The sequence below is a fragment of the Rosa rugosa genome, chromosome 3, assembly GCF_958449725.1.
Source record: "Rosa rugosa chromosome 3, drRosRugo1.1, whole genome shotgun sequence".
Taxonomy (NCBI): Eukaryota; Viridiplantae; Streptophyta; class Magnoliopsida; order Rosales; family Rosaceae; genus Rosa; species Rosa rugosa.
Window position 1 is genome coordinate 13,593,629 of NC_084822.1, and position 25,653 is coordinate 13,619,281.

General features: G+C 38.4%; 2 protein-coding genes and 1 pseudogene across 3 annotated transcripts; all 3 read right to left on the reverse strand.

Annotated features, from left to right (window-relative positions):
• LOC133737273 (probable CoA ligase CCL6) overlaps nt 1–25,653 on the reverse strand; it is a 256,961-nt pseudogene that overhangs the window by 101,352 nt on the left and 129,956 nt on the right.
• LOC133740645 (probable CoA ligase CCL6) lies at nt 11,900–13,156 on the reverse strand. The gene is made up of 5 exons (XM_062168588.1): nt 13,032–13,156; nt 12,913–12,976; nt 12,762–12,837; nt 12,529–12,646; nt 11,900–12,076 (listed from the first exon to the last, which is right to left on the reverse strand). Exons 1-5 carry the CDS (start codon nt 13,084–13,086, stop codon nt 12,021–12,023), a joined length of 369 nt encoding a protein of 122 aa, XP_062024572.1. The 5' UTR covers nt 13,087–13,156; the 3' UTR covers nt 11,900–12,020.
• Nucleotides 20,263–23,302, reverse strand: LOC133740646 (uncharacterized). 2 transcript variants are annotated; one of them, XM_062168589.1, is made up of 4 exons: nt 23,249–23,302; nt 21,965–22,021; nt 21,101–21,239; nt 20,263–20,966 (listed from the first exon to the last, which is right to left on the reverse strand). In XM_062168589.1, exons 1-4 carry the CDS (start codon nt 23,296–23,298, stop codon nt 20,853–20,855), a joined length of 360 nt encoding a protein of 119 aa, XP_062024573.1. In that variant the 5' UTR covers nt 23,299–23,302; the 3' UTR covers nt 20,263–20,852. The 2 variants fall into 2 exon arrangements, with proteins under 2 accessions (XP_062024573.1, XP_062024574.1); XM_062168590.1 differs by having other exon boundaries at nt 21,096–21,239.

Here is a 25,653-nt window from a genome sequence, read left to right on the forward strand (position 1 = left end):
GAAAGGGTATTGGGATGGGGAGAGGAACCTCTCCTGAGCAAATTAAACACCTGAGCTACCTGAGCTTTTCATAATAAGCTGCCACGTGTCCAAAAACACATCTAACGGCTCTAATCTTTTGTTGCACTTATTTCATTATTTGCAGCTTAATCCAACGATCAAAACATTCTCATTCTCTCTCTGCCTATTCAATCTCTCTCTCTCTTCTTCTTCTTCTTCAACTTCTTCTTCAACTTCGTATTCCATTTTGCGGTTCAATCAACTGCAGTCCTCCACCTCCATTATCTCCACTGATCCTCTCTCTTTCTTCATGATCATTTTGATTTTTTTTTTCTTCCTTGCTCTTTTCACTTTCATACAGACCCAAAAAAATAACAATCCAAAATTGAAATCCTTGGCATTCAACATCAGCAAAATCAAATCTAAATGAAAACCGAATCTCAGGTTTTACCCTTGGCATTCTCTCTTCTCTTCCTACCCAAGTACCCAAACCAAATTAAGGTCGTGGGTCGTGGGTTATAAAAATTGAATCTTTTGAAGTTCATCCTTCGAGACCTGGGTTATCTGGGTTCTCTCCTTTGTTTTTGATTTGATTCTCCAAGCGACTGTGAATGGGAAGTTGAAGCCGGATGAAGACAAGAGAGAGGGGTGTATTGCAAAACAACAAATCTCAAGTTGTTTTAAATGCCAAGAAAGCCTACTAATCAATTACGTAGTATAAACGCAAAAAAATTGGTTTAATGAGTCATTCAAGTTGAGGACAGAGAGAGAGAGTATTTGACTATTATCTGTAAGAAACCGAAATGTTTTAGAGCTGAAGATGTGGTCTTTAAGAAAAAGAAGCAAACTTTGGGAGAAATTTTTGTTGCTGGGAAATTGCATTCGTTGTGAGTATATCTTTTATTACAACTTTCCGATCAGTAATCAAGTATTAGGCAATGGAATATTAGAGCGAAGAAACATAAATTGAAATCAACAATTGAATCCCAGCCCCAAATTCTACCCATCAATTGAATCCCAACTCAACTCATCCATTGAATCTTAGTCCCAGAGTGAACATGAAAGATTGCTGGACCTTAAATTGACGGAAAATACGAGGGTGAAGAGGAAGAAGGAAGAACTGTTTAGAGCGGGAGATGATTGCTTAGATGTGGCAAAATAGAGATTTAAAAGAGAGAAAGAGGTTTTGTCATAAGAAGATTTAATCTGATAAGGAGTGAAGAAGAACAGAAGAGAGATAAAGGGAAGGAAAAGAAGAACGTACAGTGAAGGAAAGGGAAATTAGAAGAGAGAGGAAGGAAAGAATGAAGTGACCAAAGGAAAAGAGAAGAATCATAGACCGTTAGATTTGATAAATCCACGTGTCGTCATCTGCTTCAAAACTCAGGTAGCTCAGGTGTTTAATTTGCTCAGGAGAGGATCCTCTCCCATTGAGATGTGGTACACTATACCTGGGTTTGAATCCTAGAAATGGCAAAATCCCTTTTTTTTGAACCAAATGGAGGCAGATTGCTTGTTATTGTTATTTGGCACTACTGGACCAAATGGAAGCAGATTGATGCGTTCCATTAAGCAATTTTTTTCTTTCCAATCAAACAATCTAAAACACATGAACAAATATATACAAATATGTATACCAAGTAAATAAATCATGTAGGATTAGTTAGGGTTCATGCGTTATGATAATTTTTCATATTCAATAAATAGGCTCAATAAGCATGAATATAAAATTAGATTTTGGAAAATATTACTTGATGAAGAACGAATGAATCTTCAGCTTATTTGTGCAAAACTAAGAAGGTTGTCTTCTCCGCCAATCCAAGAGCTTGTTTGTGATTCATATCCTAAACCAGATTGAACGATGATCCTCCTTTGGTTGATCAGCAATTTCAGAGCTTTTCGTGCTGATAACGTGTTGTAAAACAATAATAAACGAATTTGAGAGAGAAAGAGTTTATACGCAGAGAATGGAGTGTCTATATCCATCTCACTATGAAGAGGTTTATATAGGAGTACATGGTGTACCAAACAGGTAACGTTTAATAGCAACGTCATTTACTCCTACATACAATTCTATCAATCACCAATCTATAGGGATAGACATCTATTACTCAACATCTATTTACATGATTTATCCATAATTATTTACAACATACATGAATCTATAAAAGGAGACTGAACAAATGTATCAAAAAAAGAAAAAGAAAAAAAATCATAACAACAAGAAGCAACAATTATGATTATCATGAAGCCAAACTCCAAAGACCGAGGCTTCAGAGCAAATTTCTCTTAAACGTGTCTTGGCCAATAAGGGGTAGTTCGTATTAGCAACTGAGTGTTAGAGAATTCTGGGTTTGGGGCTAAATTACAGCAAATTGAGATAACCCACCATGGCAGTGTCAACGCAGCTTCACTCTCTGACCAAACCAAATCCTGATCTGCTATGATATGAAGCTGCAAAGAAAAAAGCCTAGCTCGAATTCACGATTAAAAGGAAGATCTAAAAGCTCCCAACCTCTAGTTTGCGATATGAGTACGAAGCCGGTATGTTCACCGGCGCCGGCTGGTACTTGAACGATGAGGAAAACGACGGGTGGGGATGATTTTGCAGCGGCGGCGACTTCGGAATTGTGGTGGCGGTTGATTCTGCAGAGAGAGAGAGAGAGTGGCATGATGTAGTTCTTTAATTAGGCTTTAGGAAAAAAATTATCATTTTACCTTTAAATTGGGTATCTGAGAATTAAAAACTATTGTTGGGTAAAATTGAGTATCTGAGAATTAAAAACCATTGCTGGATTAAGTGGGAGAGCCTTAGCCCAAATTTGGGCATTGGGTCAAGGCTTCTAAAAAAAAATGGTGGTGCTGGTGGTTGGTTCTTGCCTTCTTGGTTACTTCATTACCACAACAAGTCAACACTTCATTTTTCTCAAGCATTCTTCAAGGGCCCTTGTTTTTATTGCCATGGGGAAATGGTGTATTACAAAGAGTGGATTAATACATCTCTGTTGAAGAGAATTACGAACTTGCACTTTTAAGCAATAACGAAACCAAAGATACATAGACAATTCCAGTTATCCACTCAACTTCTCTCCAAGTTTTTAAGTGCAGAGTATGCTCTAACGTTTGTGATATAGTTTCTTCTTTTCTTCAGCCTTAAAGAAACAAAACTACTGAGCCACACAGGAAACAAATCAGCTAGAGCTGGAAATATTCAACAGTGAAAACAGAAAACAAAAACAAAAACAAATGCAGCTGAATTAGAAAGAGAAAATCTACAGCCAGTAAGACACAGCAAAAAGATTGAGCAACAAGGCATCACTATTCAGAAAAGCGAGTAAGAATTCATTCACGGAAACAAGCATCAAGAAGCCAAGACAGTCAGGAATGCCATGCAAGTCACCCAGAATAGAAGGGCAGCAGAAAAATTATTGACCACAGACACTGGGACTAAAAATAACTTGGAGATTATACTCTGGAGTGAATGCAATTGGTTTTCCACTTTCAAGGTCTTCATCATCATCTTTCATGACTGCTAATTGACCAATAATTTGATCATCAAACCTTTCTGAGAAGACGCTATAAAAAACTCTACTAGGTGCACCATGCAGCATCTGAAGCACACCAGCTGCTTTAAATACTTGAAACTGACTCATCTACTAAGAAGGCAGCAGTAGACGGGACACATAAACGAGATTTCAACAAATGGAGATACTGTAGCCACACATCACATTTGGTATTAGCTGATGACTCGCTGAGATTTACTCTCTAATTTCAGCAGCCGCAAAGACAGGGACAGCCAATCTTGCATGATCCTCTCATTTGAAAATTTGGGGAGATCATTCTCCATGTCAAAGTGATTTGCCCATGAATCTCGAAACTGTAGGAACGCTTTCCATGTCAGATGACTAAATGAGTAAACATTACTATAGTGCATGCATGAAATTAGCAACAGGGAATTTAGACAGTTATCTACATACTAGCTGTTTCCTACTACATACCTCATCCAAATTTTATATCTTGCCCTCAGATTTTGACACAATGATCTACAGTCAATGATGAAATGATGTTCAGCTAGCTGTCCTGTTCTCCAAAACCACCACAGCAGCAAGAAACGACTCAAAGTCATTCTAGTAAACCCAAATCTGTCAACCAGAGAAAATTAAGATATAAACAGCTTAAAAAAAAACTGAGGAACTGATTTGGACAAATCAAACGTTCGTGCAAAAATCAACTATACAGATTCATCTACTAAGGAATGTAGAGATAAAGTCCTAATGTGGGGTTATATACAAAAGAGAAGTGCCATATTAGGAAAGAACTATATAATTATTAAAGAAGGGTCAAATATTTAAGGCAAGCTAGTCTTTGCATATCATGTTTAGTACAACAAAATTGAATAATGAAGATCCTAGTACCACAATATAAGACAAGTAGACAACAGTGTGTTTAAGCATCTCACTAATTATGATAATGACAAAAAGATTAAGAGATAACTCACACCAAGGATTTTGTTCTCTTAACAAAAGCTATTGAAACTTGAGCATGGTTGATGATGAACTCAACCGCATTAGCACCTGTAACATGTAAGCAATGAAAAGTTAATCAGATACATTTAAGGGCTGGGAAATTCTAAACGGACCTTCCATATATGCTCCCTATATCCCTACCACTGCTTTCCTTAAAACTTCCCTTATACAGCCATTGCCTTATATATATAATTCAAACACTGTTCGGTACATTCGGTGGTCGGCTAATGAACTCTCTTCGTAGCCTTTAAAGGCTGGCTACCAAACACTTCATACTGTTCTGTACTTTCCTAATGTACCTTAAGTTGTTGTGGAGTGCTTGGCAGGCAACCACCAAGCATTCCTTAACCAGCAACTGTACAGGGCACAGTCCATACTTCTAAAAGATGGTAAAGTGCTAGTCTTAGAAAAATGAAAGGCCAAGAACATTTAGAAGTTCACTAAATGCCAGTGGAAAATGATTTAAGCATTATACGCCCAGAATTATCTAAAAGGAAAGAGGGAGCAAACTGAGGGTCTCATAAAGTGGAACATAAATAATGGCATGGCTGTTACAGGTTGTAAAACGTCAAAATATATGCCTGTATAAGAGTCGAAACTTAGAGAGCCACATTCATCCTAGTAAGACTCGATACCCAATATCAGACGCAAGTAGTTCAACCACTTTCACACTCAACACCAGAGCTTCTTCATTCAAGTGGCTTGCATAAATCTGAAACTCAGAGATACAGTATTACCTCCATTGCAGTAAGCCACTGGGAGCAATTTGATTTATACATACCACAACGATCTCCCTGCAAATGTTAAAACATATCAAACTCCAATTTTTTTTTTCATTTGTTTAGACTTTAGACATGTGAGTATATATTATCCAGGGACACATAAAAATCCTTTCAAAATCATTGAGATACCAAGTATGGATTCTATCTGTATCTTTTTGAAACCACGCAGATACTAGTGGGTATCATTTTTCCTTTCCCATTTTACTTGCACACTGATTAGTATGCATCTAGATGACGATGCTTCTTGAGTGAGGTTCGTGCAATAATCCTTCTAGACATTTGTAACTTATGCACATTTTGTGTTTTAGTTTTTCACAAATGAAGGTCTTCGTCAACTCATTAAGTAGCTAGAGATCTGAGATTTCATTATACTTCAGAACTTCCTAATCACCATCATTACTCAGTTTCCTCTCTATGTGAATCTTGATTGAAATTAAGTAGAGTCTGAGATTTTATCATAGTTCAGGACTAGTAATACATTATTATACTATAAGTAAAAAGGTCCAATAAGGACCTATATTATGAGACCAATAGCATCTGCATCTCTGATATGGCCAATAAACAGAGCAAAAGTGAATATAATATGAATCTGTTGTATTGTTGTGACCCATAGCAATAAAGCAATACATGCATTGTACAGCTGTACTCATAGTTTCCAACACCTACTTATAATGAGTGTTGTTTATGAACCAAAGATATCCAAAAAAGCGGTAGAATTAGAAAATGCAAACCTGTATTTGCCACATTGTACATGGACAATGTTTTGCCAACTTTGCTGCATTAAGTAACCTTTTCGTTCTCCAGTTGTGCATCAGTATATATTACTTTGCAGTCAGTCCTCTGTTTGGGCCTATACTTCGCCCATACATCATAATCATAATTATCACTGCAATACCATTATTGTTCAGATGTCACTCTACAAATGTCGATTATTATCTCTGAAACTACAGAAGCAAAAATGAGGAAATTTTCCCAGAAGGAAACAATACTAACAAACACAAATTCATATTGAGGCAAACTAGTTCTATCATTTGCACTGGTTAAAAAATAGTAAAATACCTATTCACGGATTAGCTTCATACAAACGTCTTCATTGGGTGGCATTACAAGGTGGATCCCGCAGCTTTTTAAGGTGGATCCCAGTTGAAAAATAAGAACTCGACACGTAAATGGTGGCAATGGATGCATATAATCAAATCGGCCCATTTGAAGGAAAATTTCAGAGAAAGGTAAGTATTGCAGCCACACATGATCCGACTCTTTGGAATAAACTCTGTGTTTGCGGTGATATGAAACCTTTACTTCATTGATGTATACATAAACCTTAAACACGGAAAGATTAGAAAACTCATGAAACTGCAGCTTTTGATCTACAACAATACAGATTGCCAATCCTGTGTTGTCCCATTTGAAATTTGCAAGTGGTTCAATACAAAATTCAAACCCTCGATGCCCCTTGGAATCCATTTGACAGCTGAACCACTTTGGAATCTCGCTTCTTGGAAATGGAAATTTAATTGTGAATTTGAAATGCTGAGAAGATAGGAGTCGAGTGAAGAGATCAGCGTGCACTTCATCATCATCCTTGTTTGCCATCTGAACCAAATTTTGACAGAGTCTCCAGCAATTAGTCAAGTCCAACTCCTCAAACATTTGTGATTCTTTACGCTCCAAAATGTTCGACGACTTTGAAATTCTTTCCAATGATACGCAATCCCTCACATCCAACCAGCGAATCCTTGCTGGAAGCTCTGGAATTTCTACGAGCCTCCTGCAGCCTCTCAAATAGAGTCCCGACAAGTTGACAAATTTGTTGATGATGCATTCGGGAAGAATAACAATGGAGCTTCCTGATAAACCAAGTTCAGTTAAAGTGGATGCACAATCAAGGGACGCGAGGAAATCAATATTAGATAATTTGCATCCATTCGCCTCGAAAGAACGTAGCCAAGGAAGCGCCGAATTGAATTCAGTGTCTGGCTCTGGCTCCAATGAACTGCCTTCATCACTCCATCTCTTTGTTTTCGATAAAGAGTCACGGTTGTCATGTGAAACCTTTGAGTAAGTTGGAAGCACTTCAGACTCCACCTTATTTGGGAATCTTACGAGTTTTGGGCAGCTGTACAAACGAACGTCCTTCAGATTTTGCAATTCATAAATGCTGCAAGGTATATCTGTGAGGTTTCCACAATCTTCTAACCTCAACCTTTCAAGGTTAATTAGATATCCAATGGATGAAGGCAATGCTTTGATGGCAGTGTGGTCTAGACTCAAGGATGTCATGTATTTCATCTCTCCCTCAATTTCAGGGAAACTCTCCAGCCTCGTGCAGTAGTCGAGATTAATGGATCGGAGGGATCTCCAGTTGACTTCTCCTGGTAGCCTCACAAGGTTAGAGCATCTGTAAAGATTAAGGTCAACAAGCTTTTTGAGGGATCCAACCGAAGGGTGAACCTTCTTTAAACTTTTACAACAGCTTAGATTCAGGAACTCTAAGTTTGGGCTTCCAGACAGGTCTGGGCTTTGTGCTAGGAATTTACATCCACTCAAATTTAAGGATTTCAGATTTTCCATACTCTGTCATACCAAAGAAGAAGAAAAAATCAAATGAAAAATTGGTAAGGTGTAAAGATTTTAATAAAGTAAACTCCTGAAAATTTATAATTACCTTGAATCCTTCTCCGAAACGTGAGATGCGGCTGCAAGGCATATTAAGTTGAACCAAATTCTTCATATTAAAATCGGCAGGAAATGATTTTAGCGGACAGTCACGCCAATCAAGAAACCGTAACTGATTCGGATAATAATCAACATTTCCACAAAGCCGTCCATTGACGTTTACAAAAATTTTAAGATTTCTCATCTCTTTGAAGCATTCAGGACTCAAGCGTATCTCATTTGTTGTAGGCAACTTTATCATTATACCTTCAATATTACTTGTTCCCTAGTATGAAAAAGGCAATTGTATTAGCAAAATGAGTACTTATATAATAAAATGCAAGTATTTTGAGTTTTATTCTATCTTTTAAGAATTCAACAAAAAAATCATATAATACATATTACCCAGATATTGGTTGTCGAATTGGAACAAACTACACACATAGAGAATCACCTGACTTGACTCGTGTGTGTGTGTGTGTGTGTGTGTGTGTGTGTGTGTGTATTTGGACATATGGGAACTACTTACCGTGTTTTCTGTTAGAACCTCCTTCACATCGTTGTGATGCCACAATCTGCTTCGCTTACCGGGCTTTGTAGACTCTTGCCGAACTATATCTTTCCCCATCTCCTCTAGCAAATCATGCATGCAAATACGACCATATCCATCAACATTTATGAGCGCCTTTTCTTGAAGAACTTCAATGCTAAGCTTGGGGTTGTTGCGGTCACAACCTTCTAGTATATGTATCACATCATTTGTACTCCAATCTTTGAAGAAACAAGCAATGTCAAGGAAAACTTCTTTCACTATTTCTTCCAGTCCATCATAACTGACTTTGAGAATATCTCGAATGTCTCTGGGAAGATTTCTTTTATAAACATTTAACATAGCTTGCCAGTCATCTATAGGTCTACCACATAGATGTGAACCCAAAATTATCAGGGCTAACGGAAGGCCCTGAACATATTCAACAACAGTACTAACTAAGAGCTTCTCATTGTCATCTAAATTTCTCTTATTCTCAAAGGCATTTGAACTGAAGAGCTCACAACCTTCGTCATGATCTAGTTCCCTGGCTTTGTATATAGGAATGACTTTGTGAACAGTCAACAAACGCTTATCTCTTGTTGTTATGATAATTCTGCTGCCACAACCAAACCAATCAGGTGCTCTGGCTAATTTGTCTAACTGGTCCAATTTATTCACATCATCAAGAATCAACAGAATCCTTTTATTTCTCAACCTTTCACGCAACAAATTGATTCCTTCATCAACATTGATTACTTCCGGTTGGCCCCCTAGAATCTTTGAAAGAATAATGTTTTGTAGTTTGACTAAACCTCCATGTTGCTCTGACTCTTCTCTAACTTTTGCCAAAAAGCAGTGACATTCAAACTTACGGACAATTGTATTGTAAACAGCTTTAGCAATTGTTGTCTTCCCTATTCCACCAGTTCCCCACATCCCTACCATACGTACATCACTTCCCCCAACATCTAACATTTCAAGCATTTCTTGTACCCGAGAGAGTATCCCAACTGGACAGTTTGCCACATCCAAATAGGTAGGTTCTTTTACTTGTGCAGAAACCTCTTCAACAATTTTCTCAATAAATTCATATTCATATTCATGCCTGTCATGTTAAAATCAAATGAAACATTTAATAAAAACTAAAACCTTGCTACTTCGAAAAAGAGCATAGTATTGTCATAATAATCACACACCAATAAAAGAACAGACAAATTTGCTATAAGTAAGATTAAGTGCATGTGCATGATATACCCCTGCGAGAAATGCCACCCAGACAAATTTGCTGCTTCTGAAAGAGCTGCTCTCCATCTCAACACCTTGTCCATTTCACCTTCGAATCTGCGTTCATGCTCTGCAAGTGCCTCACCAAATGTACCTCGTTGGTTTCTTACGTCTGAGGGATCCACTTTGTAAAAGATTGGCCGAACCATTTGGTTCTTTGATCTTCTACATTCAAGGATATGAACCAGTTCATCCAAACACCACTTAGAGGATGCATAGTTTTCGGAGAACACAACGAGAGAGAGCTTTGATTCTTCAATTGCTTGGAGAAGTGCTTGTGATATTTCCTCTCCTCTTGTAAGTTCATCATCTATGAAGGTGTTGATCCCCCTTTGAGCCAGATTTCTGTGCAAATGACCTGTAAAATTGTAGCGTGTATCCTCGCCTCTGAAACTCAGAAACACATCGTGTGTGAGTGAACGGGTGGAAAAAGCAGAGGAGAAATAAGAAGAAGAAGCTCTCAATTGGATGGCCATCGAATCTAGCTTTTTGTTTGATTTCACGCTCAGCTCGCTGATGGAATGAAGAAGGAGCGGAAGAGGAAGAGGAACAGAAAAGGAACACAGCTCAAAAATATATGGGTACACTGCTTGATCACAGTTTCCTGGTAGCTTCGATCAACGTCAATGTGAAGTCAAGGGCGTGTAAGATGAAACGAAACTGCCAAGAAAAGGAGAAGAAGAAAAGGTGAAGTGGAAAAAGCAGAAACACATTGTATGTGTATGAAGTATGAACGGGTGGAAAAAGCAGGAACGGTTGTTGTTTGATTGCTGGTGAAATGAAGAAGGGGCAGAAGAGGACGAGGCTCTCAGTAGGTGCACTGATCACAGTTTTTCCTGTAAGATGAAGCGAAACTACCAAGAAAAGAAGAAAAGGTAATGGAAGACTCTTCCAGGAAGAGGACTGGATCAGTCAAGTCACCGCCGAATGAGTGGCAGATATTTTGCCAATGCAATTATTGGTTTGGTTGATAGGTAGATGCAACTGCCAGTTTGTCACCAACTAGCTCTTGATAAGCGGTAAAACTGTAAAAGAATGAAGAAAGAAGCTCATTTAGAAGCAAATCTTAATGAACATGACAACCAAGTGAGATTGGGTATTGAGAGTTTGTAAAATGAGAGACGACACATTTGTATATCGACCGGTGGAAGGAGGACTCATTGCTTTCTTCTTTTTCGAGAAACATGACAGAAGTACTTTTATTTTTTATTATTCCAATACCTAAATTTAATAGGGTGTGGATTTAAAATACTTGCTCAATTATTGATTATAAAATACTAATTTTATTGTTGATTTTTTTTCTTTTCTGAGAATAAAACTTTATTATTGATTAGTTCACCCATACTATTATAAAATTAAGTTCACTGCTACCTGCTGGTTAAAGCGAAATAGTTGGTTAAAGACATATTTATGTAGCTCTAATTTCACAATTATCAAGTCTTTTGTTAATTTTGACCTTAAGGTTTCAGAAGTTGTCCCCAAAAAATAGAAGAGAGAGTGAACCAGTTGGTCTTTCACACATGATTTTAATCGCTTTCGGAGTAAGTAGCACACTAATTTCATCATCTGAAATGATCACTGAATGTTACACCTCCTTAAATGCAAGCACAACATTTGGGACCAACACGAATTCTAGAATAAACAAGAAATATTTTATCTTGGATGAAAGAATAAACATGAAAATTTCATACGATCTTTACTTATCTATACACAAACTTAGAACAAATGTCAATATGGGTAAATCCCCGCTAGATATTCTTTTACAGTCATATGTAGTTTTTCATCAACAAAAGATCAGGCAATCGGAATTTTGGGAAAGTGATGTAGTTAGATTTATCCAATAGTTGCTTCCAGCTCTGTTCTTATACTTTTCCACCCTTTGCTCCACTACAAAGTTTTTCAACTTGGTCCTGCAGATGATATAATTCAACACACATATTTAGGATTAACTTATCAAAGTTCCAACCTTTTCTTATCTAAGTAGAAAAGGGGTTTGGCTCCAAATGAACTGCTTTTAACAACTCAAACCCTCGAAGCTGCAATAAAAATGTCTTTTAAGTCAGATGACTAAACTTAAGCAGCATAGTATGAAACAGGGATGGAGCACATACTTGCTGTTTCTGACCCATGCTATTGAGCTCATCCAAAATGTATTTTCTTGCCTTCATCTTTTGACACAATGATTTGTAGTCATCAGTCAAATGATGCTCAGCTGTCCTGTCCTCCAAGGCCTTTCTGTCAGGAACAACCACAGCAACAAGAAATGACTCGAAGCTGTTCCCATAAACCCAAATCTGTCGACCAGACGAAAGTTAAGATGTTAAGATATCCGTCTGTAACTTCAGAAAACATGAAAGAAGCATGAAGGACACAAGCACAAAATTCAAATGTGGCACAAAGACGAACACAATCCCAATCATAGGATAAACATTGACAATGGACGTAAAACAGCCACCACAGCTTTCAGTGAGGCCTACAATATATAACAAACTGATGAACTCTAGTTCTCTTCGTTTCATATATATCTGCTTTTGATGTGTTGTGGTAGCTGATTTAGAAAATTAAGGTAATTTGAATGAGTACAACAGCATTCATACTCGACATCTCAAAGGTCAAACACATATATCACGTATTAAGGTGAGAAAGCATAGTGAGTTCAATACTTATGTTCGTATAATTTCCTGAATCTTCACTATGATTTAATTGATTATATGTTGTATTCATTATGATATGCAGTCAACCATACCATATCCTTGTGATAAAGTGCTGAAGCTGGTGACCCTAAAAAATTCCTCCACATGCCTGGGCAAAGACGCAGAACCAGACAACATTATACGAACTCGTCCTCCTAATGCTTGTTTTATCTACCGCAAGTAACACAGTTTGTTAGAATGTAACTCATAAAATAGAAGTAATGTGTTGTTCGAATGTAAAACCAGATATTTCAAGAATGAAAAGGTGAAGGATAGAATGACTGACCTTGTTAAATACAAGCTTGTCCAAGAGAGGTGACACTTTTTCTTGTGGCAAACCCTTCTCCAGATTTGCCAACTTGCTGGCATACATATATTAATTAGTTTATGGTAGGAATACAAATGCAAACAAAAAAGGAGGTCTTAGTGAGACGTACTAGTTATATGCATACTGGAAAAGGGCCTTCCTAAGCACACCACCAGATGAAACTTTACTAGCAGTACCCTCGGAAACAATATTTAAGCCAAATATTAACAACAAAGAAATTCAAGGACATACATCTATACAGTTCAAATTGATGAATCTGTTTTACCAGTGTATATACGATCATAAACTCAAGGAACCCCACAAAACATGGTAGGCTTTAATTCCTGAAGCTTGTCCAGTAAAAACCTGACATCCTGCAAGTCCAAAGCAATCACATTGGACAGATATTGAAGTTGGTAAGTAAGGAAGAGAATACCAATCAAGTTTAATAAGGAAACTAAAGAAAAAGAACATAGCAAGAACTTGGTCATATATATGGGCCAACGGGAGACGAAAAATATGATTCTTCTTCCGTACACTGTAATAGAATTTATTTTATGTCAGTAGTCAATATTATTGCCATCAGGGAAATGTCAAATTGTTAATTGCGCTCAGTAACTAAACTTCATAAAAAATATATAATCCTTAACCACCTATTGGTAATACTTCATCTACGTTACTTTGGAAAAAAAAAAAGAAAAAATATGAACTATAAAACAAATCTGCAAATAAGGTTCAGAGGATGACTTTACTCAAAATTGTATTAGTACCCTTAGTTCAATTTGTTGGTAGAAAATCTGTAATTTGATAGCCAACGACAAAGCTTTCAGCATAATTTGATCTAATATGGATCCAACTTCTGTCAAAAAGAAAGTAATAAATTTCCCCTAGTTGAGGGTTACGGTACAACCCCCAACTTTTATCAATCATGTCTTGGCAATAGCAACACGTGTTGAAGATGTTACTATAAACTATAACTGCTTGCTAAATTGGATTGCATGATTGCATCTATATGATTTAGATTTTTGTCTGCATAAAAGCATTTAAACAGGCACCACATATATGTATGGAAACAGAATAAGGATCGCAATTTTCATTTAATAATGAGGAAATAATTTCATATTGATGATGCTACAAAATCCAAAATAAAATCGGCCTTGTATTGGCCTTTTCAGTGACAAAACTACTAAATCTCCATGACCAAATCATGTTCTCTGCAAGTCTATTTGCCTCTTGACATATAAATGAGGTACATTTATGCTTCAAAACTATGCAATAGACCAAACATAGGTACAGGACCTGGTGAAAATTAATCACCAGATTACACCCCCAAACAACTCGGGACAAGTTACAGGAGCTATTCTGCCTCTCTTATTTTTTTTTAGAGAGGCAGAGTAAGCATTAAGTCAGAAACATCAAGATAGAATAAAAAGCTAAAAAATTGAAGATGTTAACTGTGTCAAGTTATTTACCACTCTATCTGATAGGAAAAGTATATGTCTGTTGACAATACTTCTGACATTAATGCTGCTTCGTAATGATTACGCCTTTTGGTTCTCCAGTCGTTCCACATGTATACATTATTGTGCACACAGCGGTCCTCTGTTTTGGACGTAGTTCAGAATCTGAATTTCCCTGAGAATATGAAAGATAATATATGATTTTATATTGTCAAAAGTTAATGGCCAATCCTTTACTGAAAACAAGAACTTAACTGAGAAAACAGTGTTGAGAAGTTACCAACTGAAGGAATTCCTCCCACAAAAAGCAAGATACCCCCAGTTCTTCTGCTTCCTTCTTTTGAGTGCTAGAAACATTTGTGAAGCTGACAATTGCTGAACAACGCAGATGTATACCTTAGATACAATCCTAACAACTTGGCCCTTAAATTTGGAAGTATTTAAGGAAATAGTATATGACCTACTTTTTAAATGTGTAGAACAGTTTGGAAGGATTGATATAATCTGCATAAAAAATTACCATGTAAGGATCTTAGAAAGCAGGAAAAGGAGAGGGAAACAAATTTTATATAAATGGAGTGCATATTAGGAAAGGAACTAAGATTAACCATCAAGTATACAAGGCAAGTTGGTCTTTGTATTTATATCATGTTTACCATAACTAATTTGGATTCTGAATGTTCTAGTACCAAAATATTAGACATCAGCGGCTTCAAAGTTCAAACAAATATCTAGTTATGAACTTATGATAACAACATATAGTTTGGAAAATAACTTACAGCAGAGATTTTGTTCTCTTGAACAAAAGCTATTGAAACTTCAGCCCGATTGATGATGAACACAACTGCATTAGCACCTGCAACAGAAACCATGAAATGTCAATTAAATAAATTTCAAGGGAAACTGAAAATGCACCTTCCAATTTTCTCCCTAGACCCCCCACAACTTTTTTCCCAAAACTTCCCCTTATACATGTAGAATTCAAAAACTGTTTGGCATGTTTGGTGGTTGGCTACTAAACTTTTGTTGTGGCTAGCTAGCAAACACTTGTTACTGTCCAGTAGTTTCCGATAGACAACTATCAAGCATTCAGCAGCCAGCCGCTGAACACAGCCCAATCCAGATTTACAAACAATGGTGAAGTGGCAGATTTTGAAAAGGAAAAAGTTAACACAATTTAGAATTTCCCTTCAGTTAATCAAACTCAAGCACCATTATTGAAGTTCACTATCTGCCACTGGAAAATTTTACAATGCACTAAGAATTAAAAAAAAAAAAAAAACACACACACACACACTCACACACATGTATAAGGCTAAAAAATCACAATCTTTCTAGTAAGATTCAGTCCCCAATATCAGAATCAGTTGTTCAATCCTTCCACCAGTCACGAAAATGTGCTCCCAACAGTCAACATAGCATTTCTTCATTCAAGTCTCTTGCATAATCTCCACAAAGATGAAAAGGAAAACATGACAGTATTAATATTACCTCCATTGCAATAGTCCATTGGGGGCAATTTGATCCATATATAGTTATATACCACAACTATCTCCCAGCAAACATTGAAACAATATAAAATAAAAAAACAATATCTTTCCATTTCACAGTTACTATTCTCACTACCACTACCATCAACTCTATAACACACACCTATATTACTATGAACACATTTTCTTCCATAAAAATGTCACACACACACACACAAAGACACACATACATAAACACATAAGTGGAGAGGTGTGACTTACAGGATTGAAAACATGGCTTCTGATGGCAGAACCCACACGAATGGCTGCATCATACACCTCTTGATATGTAGTCCACACATATGGACCCGCCTGTCATTTTGCATTAAACAAAATTGGCATTAGTATTCAAATTGAGCTCCTGGGTTTCAATGGGTTACTGCCATTGCTCAAATGGAAATGAAAGGTACCTTCTTCTCGTTGACTTGGCGTTGACCAAGCATTTGACCGCTTGGGTTGCTCTTAACAGTCAATGCCAGTGAAAACAGAGTTTCAGCCATCATCTCATACTAACAATTTGAATCGAATCACACCAGTGAGCCTTTCTAAGTGCTCATATCCCACTACCATATTCACTCCTTGTATCTAATTCTTATCCAACTTATCAACTGGCATATTAGCTCAGCTGGTTAAAGCATCGTGCTAATAATGCGAAGCTCACAGTTTCTAGACCTGTATGCATGGGCCATTTTTCGTTTACACTTTTTTCAATTTTTACCCATTTTTCTTTTCGGGTCATTTGACCTGTTTTCTGATATTAACTTCTTCTCTTGGAAAATAAAAAGACTTAATCATTGGCATCTACTAAAAGTAATATGGCAATTGCCTACATCTCTTGGAAAATAAAAAGACTTAATCAAAATCGCCAGTTTCTGGGTCTTGATTCTTGAAGTCTTCAACCCTTAGATCGAGATCGCCATCTTGATCTTCTTGTTCCATGTAATTTTCCTCCCTTGCTTCACGATACATCTTGTATGCGTTTGCAACGTTTTGGGATGCTTTACACGCCCTTGCCCAATGACCAGGTAGTCCACATCTGAGACAAGCATCATTATGGTCAGGTTCCCTTGATCGAGGCGCTTTGGGAGCGCTTTGAGGACGGTTATTGCCTTTGGTGGCGTCACCACCATAACCGGAGGCTTGTCCTCTCTCTCTCTCTTCACACGTTTTCCTCCACGGTTCCGTGTACCCCTATCTTGGCGGTTTCCTTCCTCTTTGGGGCGAGAGTATGGACCAGAACGTCCAGCATTATCCCTATTCTTAGGGTTTCGCTCCTTGAGTCCTCCCTTGGAGGCGCGACTATAATTAGACTCCGGAATTGACTTGGTTCCCACAGGTCTAGAGTTATAGTTCTTCGCAAGTATGTTGTCGTGCTTTTTAGCTATGTTCATGGCACCAATTAGCTCATGAAATCTTGTGATGCGTCTAGCATTGACATCAATTCGATAGTTTTTGGCTATCATCAATGCAGAGACGGGGAAGGTGGAGAGAGTCTTCTCGATCAACATCGTATCAGTGATTTTCTGTCCACAGAATTCCATCATAGACTTGATACGAAGTGCTTCTGAATTGTAGTCAAGTACAGACTTGAAATCACAGAAGCGGAGGCTATGCCATCTCACTTCTAAGTCTGGAAGCAGGGAATCACGGACGTTGCCAAAACACTGCTCGAGTTCTACCTAGGGCTGCCACTTGGTTTGGTAATTACCAAACCGACCGAATACCAACCGATGTTTTAAGTTTGGTAAACCGACTTTTTGGTAACCGAGACCGATAAAACTGAAGTCGAAAATTACAGAAAAAGTTGGTTTGGTTTTGGTAAATACCGAATGTACCGATTATCAAAATATTAGATTTATATACTACAGTTTTCAATACACATACATGTATATTAAGAAATAAACATAAAAACTTTTATAATAGTATGAACATTACTACATATACTACATTAATAATACATGTATTTTAAGTAACCTAGTCAAAGATGGTTAAATAATCTAGTTTTATTGAAAATTTCTAAAACTTGATGTCATATATACAAAAGAAAGCTATAATTAGTAGATGAATACAACGTTTATGACTATAAAATTCAAAAACCTAGTTTTGTTCATTCTAATTTATTTTATAAAGAATTAGTTGTTCTAAAGTTGGTAATACCGAAAACCGAAATACCGAATTTGGTAGATATAATTAAAAACCAAAAAAATTGGTTGGTAATTGGTAGCTCCGTTTTGAAACCGAAAGTTTTGGTTTTGAAGTTGGTAATACTTATAACCGATTCGAACCGAACGAGTGACAGCCCTAGTTCTACCCATAGTTTTCTTGGGTCTTCCTCATTGAGGTACTCATTCTGGAGCGCATCATTCATGTGCCTTGTCATGAGAATGATGGCTTTAGCTTCATTCGCCTCTCTTTTAGCTCTATTTGCTTCAAAACCAGCAGCTTGTTGAGGAGTAAGCACGTCCTGACTTGGTTCTCGGATCGTACTCAGGATCCCATCAGCCTTAAGATGCTGGCACACATCACGGACCCACTTGTGGTATCCTGCGCCTGTTGTCTCTAGTGGAGCGAAGCTCAACTTGTTCAAGTTACTCATCCTGAAAAACAACAAGAAAATAAGGTTAGTTTCGGAGCGAAATAGGCTACCACGAAAACAATAAAAATTTCTGAGCGTAGTCGCTTTCAAGAAATTAGGAGTTTTCCGAGCGTAGTCGCTTCCAAGAAAAATCCGATTCCAAGAGGGGTTTTGGATTAGATCGAAACAATGATGTATGTGGTCGATCGTTTTCTTCTCAACAAACTCTAAGTTTGGAGGATTCTACAAGCTCCAAGTTTGGAATGAGCACGAACCCCCACAGTTCGGCTATTGGTCTCCCCTATGAAGAAGAAAGGGGGGGTAGAAGAAGGAATGTTGGAAGTCCCCGAGAAAAAGAAGAGAAAAGTAATAAAAACTTCAAAAATGGGAACTTTTAGAAAAGTTTACCTTGAAAAATTGCCGGAATTATTGGGCGGAAAAGTGGCCGGAAATCTCACCGAAAAAAGGTTGACCAGCGGTGTTGACCGGAGTTGACCGATCTGCTGACGTGGCACCGGTTGCTGACGTGGCAGTCTGATGCTGAAGTGGGCGATGACGCGGCAAGCTGACTGTGTGCTGACTGGATGCTGACGTGGGGGGGGGGGGGGGGGGGCTCTAGGCTGATGTCAGTTGGGCTGCGTCACTGGGCCGAGGGCTGTTTCCTTGCTTCTGGGCTTGCTTTTTGGTTGGGCTGACTGAAGCAGGGGGTGGGATGATCTGGAAGGGCTGTCGGCGGTTCAAGATGGAACAGCTTCTGGTTGCCTGTTTGGGGTCCTTTTGGCCAGTTTCGGGAAAAAGATTTCTGGTTCCGGCAATCTGGGATCAGGTTGCAGCTTCTGGTGGAGTATGGCTACAGGAGGCTGGGAGGAAGGCTTTGAACCGGGCAGAGGGATTTTCGCTACTTCCGGTGGCCGGTTTGGTGGTTTTCCGGCTGGTTCTGGGGGTGGGGCCGCCGGTTCTGGACTCCTGGAGTTGAGATCTTCAAGGTGGGCGGCAGTGGTTTCTGGGATTTGAAGGCTACGAATTTAGGGTTTCAGGGTTAGGGTTTCGTGCTGATAACGTGTTGTAGAGAAACTGAAATTGAGAGGAAATCGATGTGTATTCTCATTGATAATAGGGGCCTCTTTATATAGAGGATTACAATGCATAGAGTCTGAATCATACAATGAAATATAATCTCTAGATTCTTCTAATTAAACCTTATTACCACGAGGTCAAGTAACCTAGAGTTTGGGCCAAACACAAATTAGGGTTTTACTTGAACAAAAATTTATTTCCCATAATATTTTCGATATATCCTTGCTATTTCTAATATTTTTATTTTTTTTTCAAAATTCCGATAGATATGTAGAAACCAGTATTTTAATCCTCGGACATGATAGATAAAACTGAGGATGTTGAAGACTTGGAAAATGTCAGACCCAAAAAGAGAAGACGATGATTGGGAAGATGAGCACTTCAGCTATTGAGCTCCAGCACTTCTGTCCTTAAGCTCTCTGTTCTTCTTTCCTGTTTTCTCTTTTTTCTTTTTGCTATGTTTTTCCTGTTTTCTCTGGGTTATATTCAGCACGTTCGGGAACATTTTTCATGGTGATATTGTACAATTTATTATTTCAAAAGGAGCAAAGTCAATAGAGTTGATTGGTGAGCATAGTGGTTCTGGTAGGTGATGTACCTACAACTTATGATGTCACGCCGGTGGAGATCATTTTGACTAGAGCATGACGGCTATACCAGATCTATCTTAGACTTTATAAAGTAGTCAGAAATTATTTGTCTTACTATCTGAATCGCAAAATACAGGCAGAAACCTAGAGCAATAAAAAACTTCAATTTCTTTTATGAGTAGCAAGAACACAAAACTTTCTCAACCATTCTTCAAGGGCCCTTGTTTTTATGGCCGTGGGGGGATGGTGTGCAAGGAGTATATTAATGCATCTCTGTTGAAGAGAACTATAAACATGCAGTTTTAAACAAAAATAAAAACAAATGCAGCTGATCAAATTAGAAAGACAAAATCTATAGCGAGTAAGTCGAAGACATAGCAAGAAGATTGAGCAACAAGCATCCCTGAATCAGCAAGGTGAGTAATAATTCATCCATCAGAACAAGCATCAAGAAGCCTAGACAGTCAGGAATATGCCATGCGAGTCACCAAGAATGGAAGGCAGCAGGAAACTTTAGTCATCACACACTGGGACTAGAAAATAACTTTGAGATTATTCTCTGAAGGGAATGCAACTGGTTTTCCACTTTCAAGGTCTTCATCATCATCTTTCATGACTGCTGATTGACCAATCACCAAACCTTTCTGAGAAGACGCTATCTTCAATCACGAACCGCTACCTCTGTAGAGAGGTTTGCGTCCTGTTGTCGTGGCATTATTAGGTGCACCGTGCAGCATGTGAGGCAACACCACAACACTGCCATAAAGACTCGAAACTGACTCATCTTCTAAGAAGGCAGCAGTAGACGCGACACATAAACTAGATTTCAACAAATGGAGTTACTGTATCCACACATGACATTTGGTATTAGCTGATGAGGGCTGAGATTTACTCTGTAATTTCAGCAGCCGCACAGACAGTGGGACAGCCAATCTTGCATGTATCCTCTCGAACTGTAGGAATGCATTCCATGTCAGATGACTAGATGAGTAAACATTACGGTAGTGCATGCATGAAATTAGCGGCAGGGAATTTAGACAATTATCAACATACTAGCTTGCTGTTTCCTACTATATATATACCTCACCCAAAGTTCATATTTTGCCATCAGAGTTTGACACAATGATCCACAGTCATCGATGAAATGATGTTCAACGAGCTGTCCTGTTCTCCAAAACCACCACAGCAGCAAGAAATGACTCAAAATTGTTCCCATAAACCCAAATCTGCCAACCAGAGAAATTAAGATATAAACAGCTTCAGAAAACAAAAGAGGAACTAATGTGGACAAATCAAACGTTTGTGCAAAGATCAACTATACAAATTCATCTACTGAGGAATGTAGAGAGAAGTCCTAATGGGGTTTATACCGTTATATACAAAAGAAAAGTGCCATATTAGGAAAGAACTAAGATAATTATTAAAGAAAAGTCAAAATATTCAAGGCAAGTTAGTCTTGGAATATATATCATGTTTAGTACAACGAAATTGAATTAGGAAGATTCTAGTACCACAATATAAGAGAAGTAGCTACACAACAGTGTGTTTAAGCATCTAACTATTATGATAATGACAAAAACTTCCCCTATAAAGTTAGAACCTTATATATATAATTCAAACACTGTTTAGTATATTCAGTGGTTGATTAATGAACCTCTTCATAGCCTTTAGAGGCTGGCTACCAATTACACTTCATAGTATTCTGTACTAATTTCCTACTGGACCTTAAGTTGTTGTGGAGGGTTCGGCAGGCAACGACCGAGCATTCCTTAACCAGTAACTGTACAGGGCACAGTCCAGACTTCTAAAGAGGGTAATTAAAGTGCAAGTCTTAGAAAAAGGAAAGGTCAAGAACAATGGTTCAAATGCTTTCACACTCAACAACAGAGCTTCTTCATTCAAGGGTCTTACATGATATGCATAAATCTGAAAATCAAAGATACATTATTACCTCCATTGCAATAAGCCACTGGGGGCAATATGATTTATATATAGCACAACGATGTCCCTGCAAACGTTAAAACATATCAAAATCCAATCGTTTGCCTTTTGTTTACACATGTCAGTATATATATCTAGGGACACATAAAAATCCTTTTGAAATCATTGAGATACCGAGTATGGGTTCCATTTCTATCTTTTTGAAACCACAAAGATAGTGAGTATGGGTTTCATTTTTCCTATCCCATTTTACTTGCACACTGATTAGTATGCCTCAAGATGACGATGCTACTTGAATGAGGTTTGTGTAATAATCCTTCTGGACATCTGTAACTTATCCACATTTTGTGCTGTAGTATTTGACATATGGATGGTGCAAAGCATGGTGTAATAAACTGCTTTCAACCCTTAAAGAACATATACACATCTGGTAATTAATATGGATGAGGGAATAGCATGTTGTAAAGAATGGACAGATAGCCCATAAAATGTGCTTTATTTTGGCAGAAAATTTGTTCATGTCTACGGTTGGTGATGGAGTGAAAAATTATTGCCTCATGTAAATCAACAAAGCACCTCAATCTTCTTCATAATTTACATAACCTTTAGAAGAGCTCAATAACACGAATATATTGTCCTTCAATTCTCGACAAATTTAGATCATTATTTCATTAACTCATTAAGTAGCTAGAGATCTGAGTTTCAATATACTTCAGAACTCTCTAATCACAATCATCACTCAGTTTCCTCTCTTAGAGAATCTTGATTGAAATTAAGTAGTCTTAGATTTTATCATAGTTCAGGACTAGTAACACATTATTACAATACAAGTACAAAGGTCCAGTAGAGGACCAATTATGACCAATAGCATCTGCATCTTTGATATGGCCATATACAGAGTACAAGCGAATATTAGATGCATTTGTTCTATTGTAACCCATACCATAGCATTAAAGCAATTCCCTCTACTCATAGTTTCCAATACCTGCTTTTCTGAAGGGAAAATTTTTGGTTTCTGAGGTAAAGTTGGAAGAGGCTGATTGCTTTGAAAATACATTTGACCACAAGGAAAAATAATATGCAAAGCAACAAATCCATTTTGTGTAGATTGTGATTGATATTTTGAGATGCAGGCAAGCAAATTAGTAAACAAAAACGACAATTGGGACACCACATTCTCAGTTTTCTATATTTCTTGTAGTGTGTGTTCTTAAAAGAAAAAAGAGCAGCACGTTATTTGAATGTAAAACCAGCTACTTCAAATAATGGAATGATGAAGGATAGAATTACTGACCTTTTTAAAGTCAAGCTTGTGCAGGTAAGGTGGTGGTGCTTCATCTTCATGGACTTGAGTGATGATCTTCAATGCACCATCGTTAATTGTTGGGATCAGTATCTTCATCGGATTCCTACAAAGACCAATAGAAAAGAAGAATGAATTTACGGTAATCTGAATGCAATAGACCAAGAAAACTAGACTCATCCATTGAGGAAAATAGATGCCGGAATCCCAATGTATGGTAATACTGCCGTGGATGGAGCCTGGGATAAGAACGATCATAATAGCGGTATCGGGGTTATTATCAGGAATCACAGGGGCCACTCTTTGGCCGGAGCTAGTATCATGAAATTCTCAATTCTGCAATGAAATCTGAAGCTGAAGCAGTGGTGAAAGGTCTTCAGCTAGCTGCGTATTTGAAGCTCCAGAATATCATCTTAGAAGGAGACTGCGAGGAGGTCTTACTTGCTCTTGACAACCCTTCTGTCACCCCAAATTGGAGAATCTCCCCAATGATCAACAAGGTGACTCAACTGAAAACTTTATTTAGCGGGATCAAGTGGAATTGGATCCCTCGTTAAGCAAACCGTGTTGCAGATGCCGCGGTGAAGCTTGCCAAGTTGAGGTTGTGCTCTCAGGATTGGGCCGACAGGCCTCCAACCTCTTTGAGTTCTATTTTAAGGAATGATGGTCTTCCAGGGCCTACTTGTAGTTAGGAGTGAGGCTATTGCCTCATTTGCTTTTGTGCTGTTCTCGGTCTCTCTTATCCAGCTTCTGTTCTGTTGTATCTGCTCTTCGTTGCTTGCCGCTGTGGCTTAATGAAATTTCATTATTGATTAAAAATAAAATAAAAAAAGTTTTAATACTGCTGTGATTTGTGGTAAATATAGCAACATACCGAAGTGATAAGAGGGCATTGGCTAGGATGCCTGTTCAATACTATTTGGTTTGGTAGGGAGAACTTTTCGGACCTAGGGTTTGCGCCTCCAGTTCGTAGGGTTTTCTGCAGTGTCGTTTGCCGGCTTCAGCGGGTGATTGTCACCTTGTTCCCGTCATCATGAACTGCTTGATTTGGAACTGTCAAGGGATAGTGAATAACAGAACTCGTTATGCCCTCAAGTCGTTGATACAAAAGCACAAGGCTTCTTTGGTTTTTCTCAGCGAGACTCACTGCACAAAACTGCAGCACCAGTCGCTCTTAAAATCGACTAGCCTTTCTCAGATTGCTCACTTCGATCGTGTTGACAGAGCAGGCGATTTGGCTTTGTTGTGGGATGCCTCCATCTCCGTCAATGTCAGAATGGTTGATCGCTACTTCATTGATGCGATTGTGAAGGGTCCAGACCAAGTGGAATGGCGTTTCACCTGTTTCTACAGACACCCGGAGACCGGGCAGCGTCATAACTCGTGGGATTTGCTTAGGTCCTTAGCTCGGGATCCGCTAGAGAGGTGGGTTGTTGCAGGGGATTTTAATGAGATTTTGGAGTTGGGGGAGAAATCAGGTGGAAGGCTTCGGAATCTGGGGCAGATGCAGGCCTTCTGTCAAGCATTGACAGACTGTCATTTGGAAGACATGGGGGCTGTTGGAGGGTTGTATACTTGGTGTGATTTTGGGACGAAAGAAAGGTTGGACAGATGCACTGCTTCCTCGACATGGTGGGCTGCTTTCGGTTTTTCGAGAGTCGTACATTTGCATCCTAGCCGGTTTGACCATGTTCCTCTATTACTAGAAGTACGATGTGTTCCACCGGTGCATGAGCGACGGAGAAGACAGTTTCGGTTTGAGGAGATGTGGTGCACCCATGACGGTTTTTCTCAGAAGGTAGAGGAAGCCTGGAATGTACCTAATACAGGGGATCCTATGTTGCATATCTGTCGAAAAATTAAGGGGGTTGGCCAACAGCTACTTGCCTGGGATCGGACTGTGTTTTAGAGCCGCAGGATTGAAGTGGACGTGATTCGGTCACAGCTCAAAGACTTGTTGCAGAAACCTTTTGACCCGGTTGACCACGAGGCCAAGTTGCAGCTGTCTAAAAAGCTACATGAGTTAATGTCTATTGATGAAACTTACTGGCGCCAATGATCAAGAGCTATTTGGCTTAAGGAAGGAAACAGAAATACAAGATACTTTCATAAACGAGCTTCTAATCGTCGTCAGAAGAATAGAATTAAAGGGCTCTTTGACCAGGAGGGTACATGGCAGGAGTCTTCTCCAGGGATAGAGAAAGTTGTTTTGGAATATTTTCAGTCAGTTTTTAGCTCCCAACCCTCTGATTTGGTAGCTCAGGATACTGTACTCCAGGCCATCTCACCTAGAATTACTGCGTCTATGAATGCTTCTCTGTTGGCCCCTTATACCACAAAGGAGGTCCATGAGGCGCTTTTCCAAATGCATCCTTCTAAGGCACCGGGGCCTGATG

What these genes read in the sequence shown, in the direction of transcription:
- LOC133740646 (XM_062168589.1), bottom strand. Translation starts at nt 23,298, where the DNA reads ATGAAGATGAAGCACCACCACCTTACCTGCACAAGCTTGACTTTAAAA. An exon ending in AGTGGCTTATTGCAATGGAG is followed by an intron (nt 21,240 to 21,964) that starts GTAATAATGTAT and finishes TCTGGTTGGCAG; the next exon opens with ATTTGGGTTTATGGGAACAA. An exon ending in TGGCAAAATATGAACTTTGG is followed by an intron (nt 20,967 to 21,100) that starts GTGAGGTATATA and finishes GCATTCCTACAG; the next exon opens with TTCGAGAGGATACATGCAAG.
- LOC133740645 (XM_062168588.1), bottom strand. Translation starts at nt 13,086, where the DNA reads ATGATCGTATATACACTGGTAAAACAGATTCATCAATTTGAACTGTAT. An exon ending in TTCCAGTATGCATATAACTA is followed by an intron (nt 12,838 to 12,912) that starts GTACGTCTCACT and finishes TATGTATGCCAG; the next exon opens with CAAGTTGGCAAATCTGGAGA. An exon ending in ACAAGCTTGTATTTAACAAG is followed by an intron (nt 12,647 to 12,761) that starts GTCAGTCATTCT and finishes TACTTGCGGTAG; the next exon opens with ATAAAACAAGCATTAGGAGG.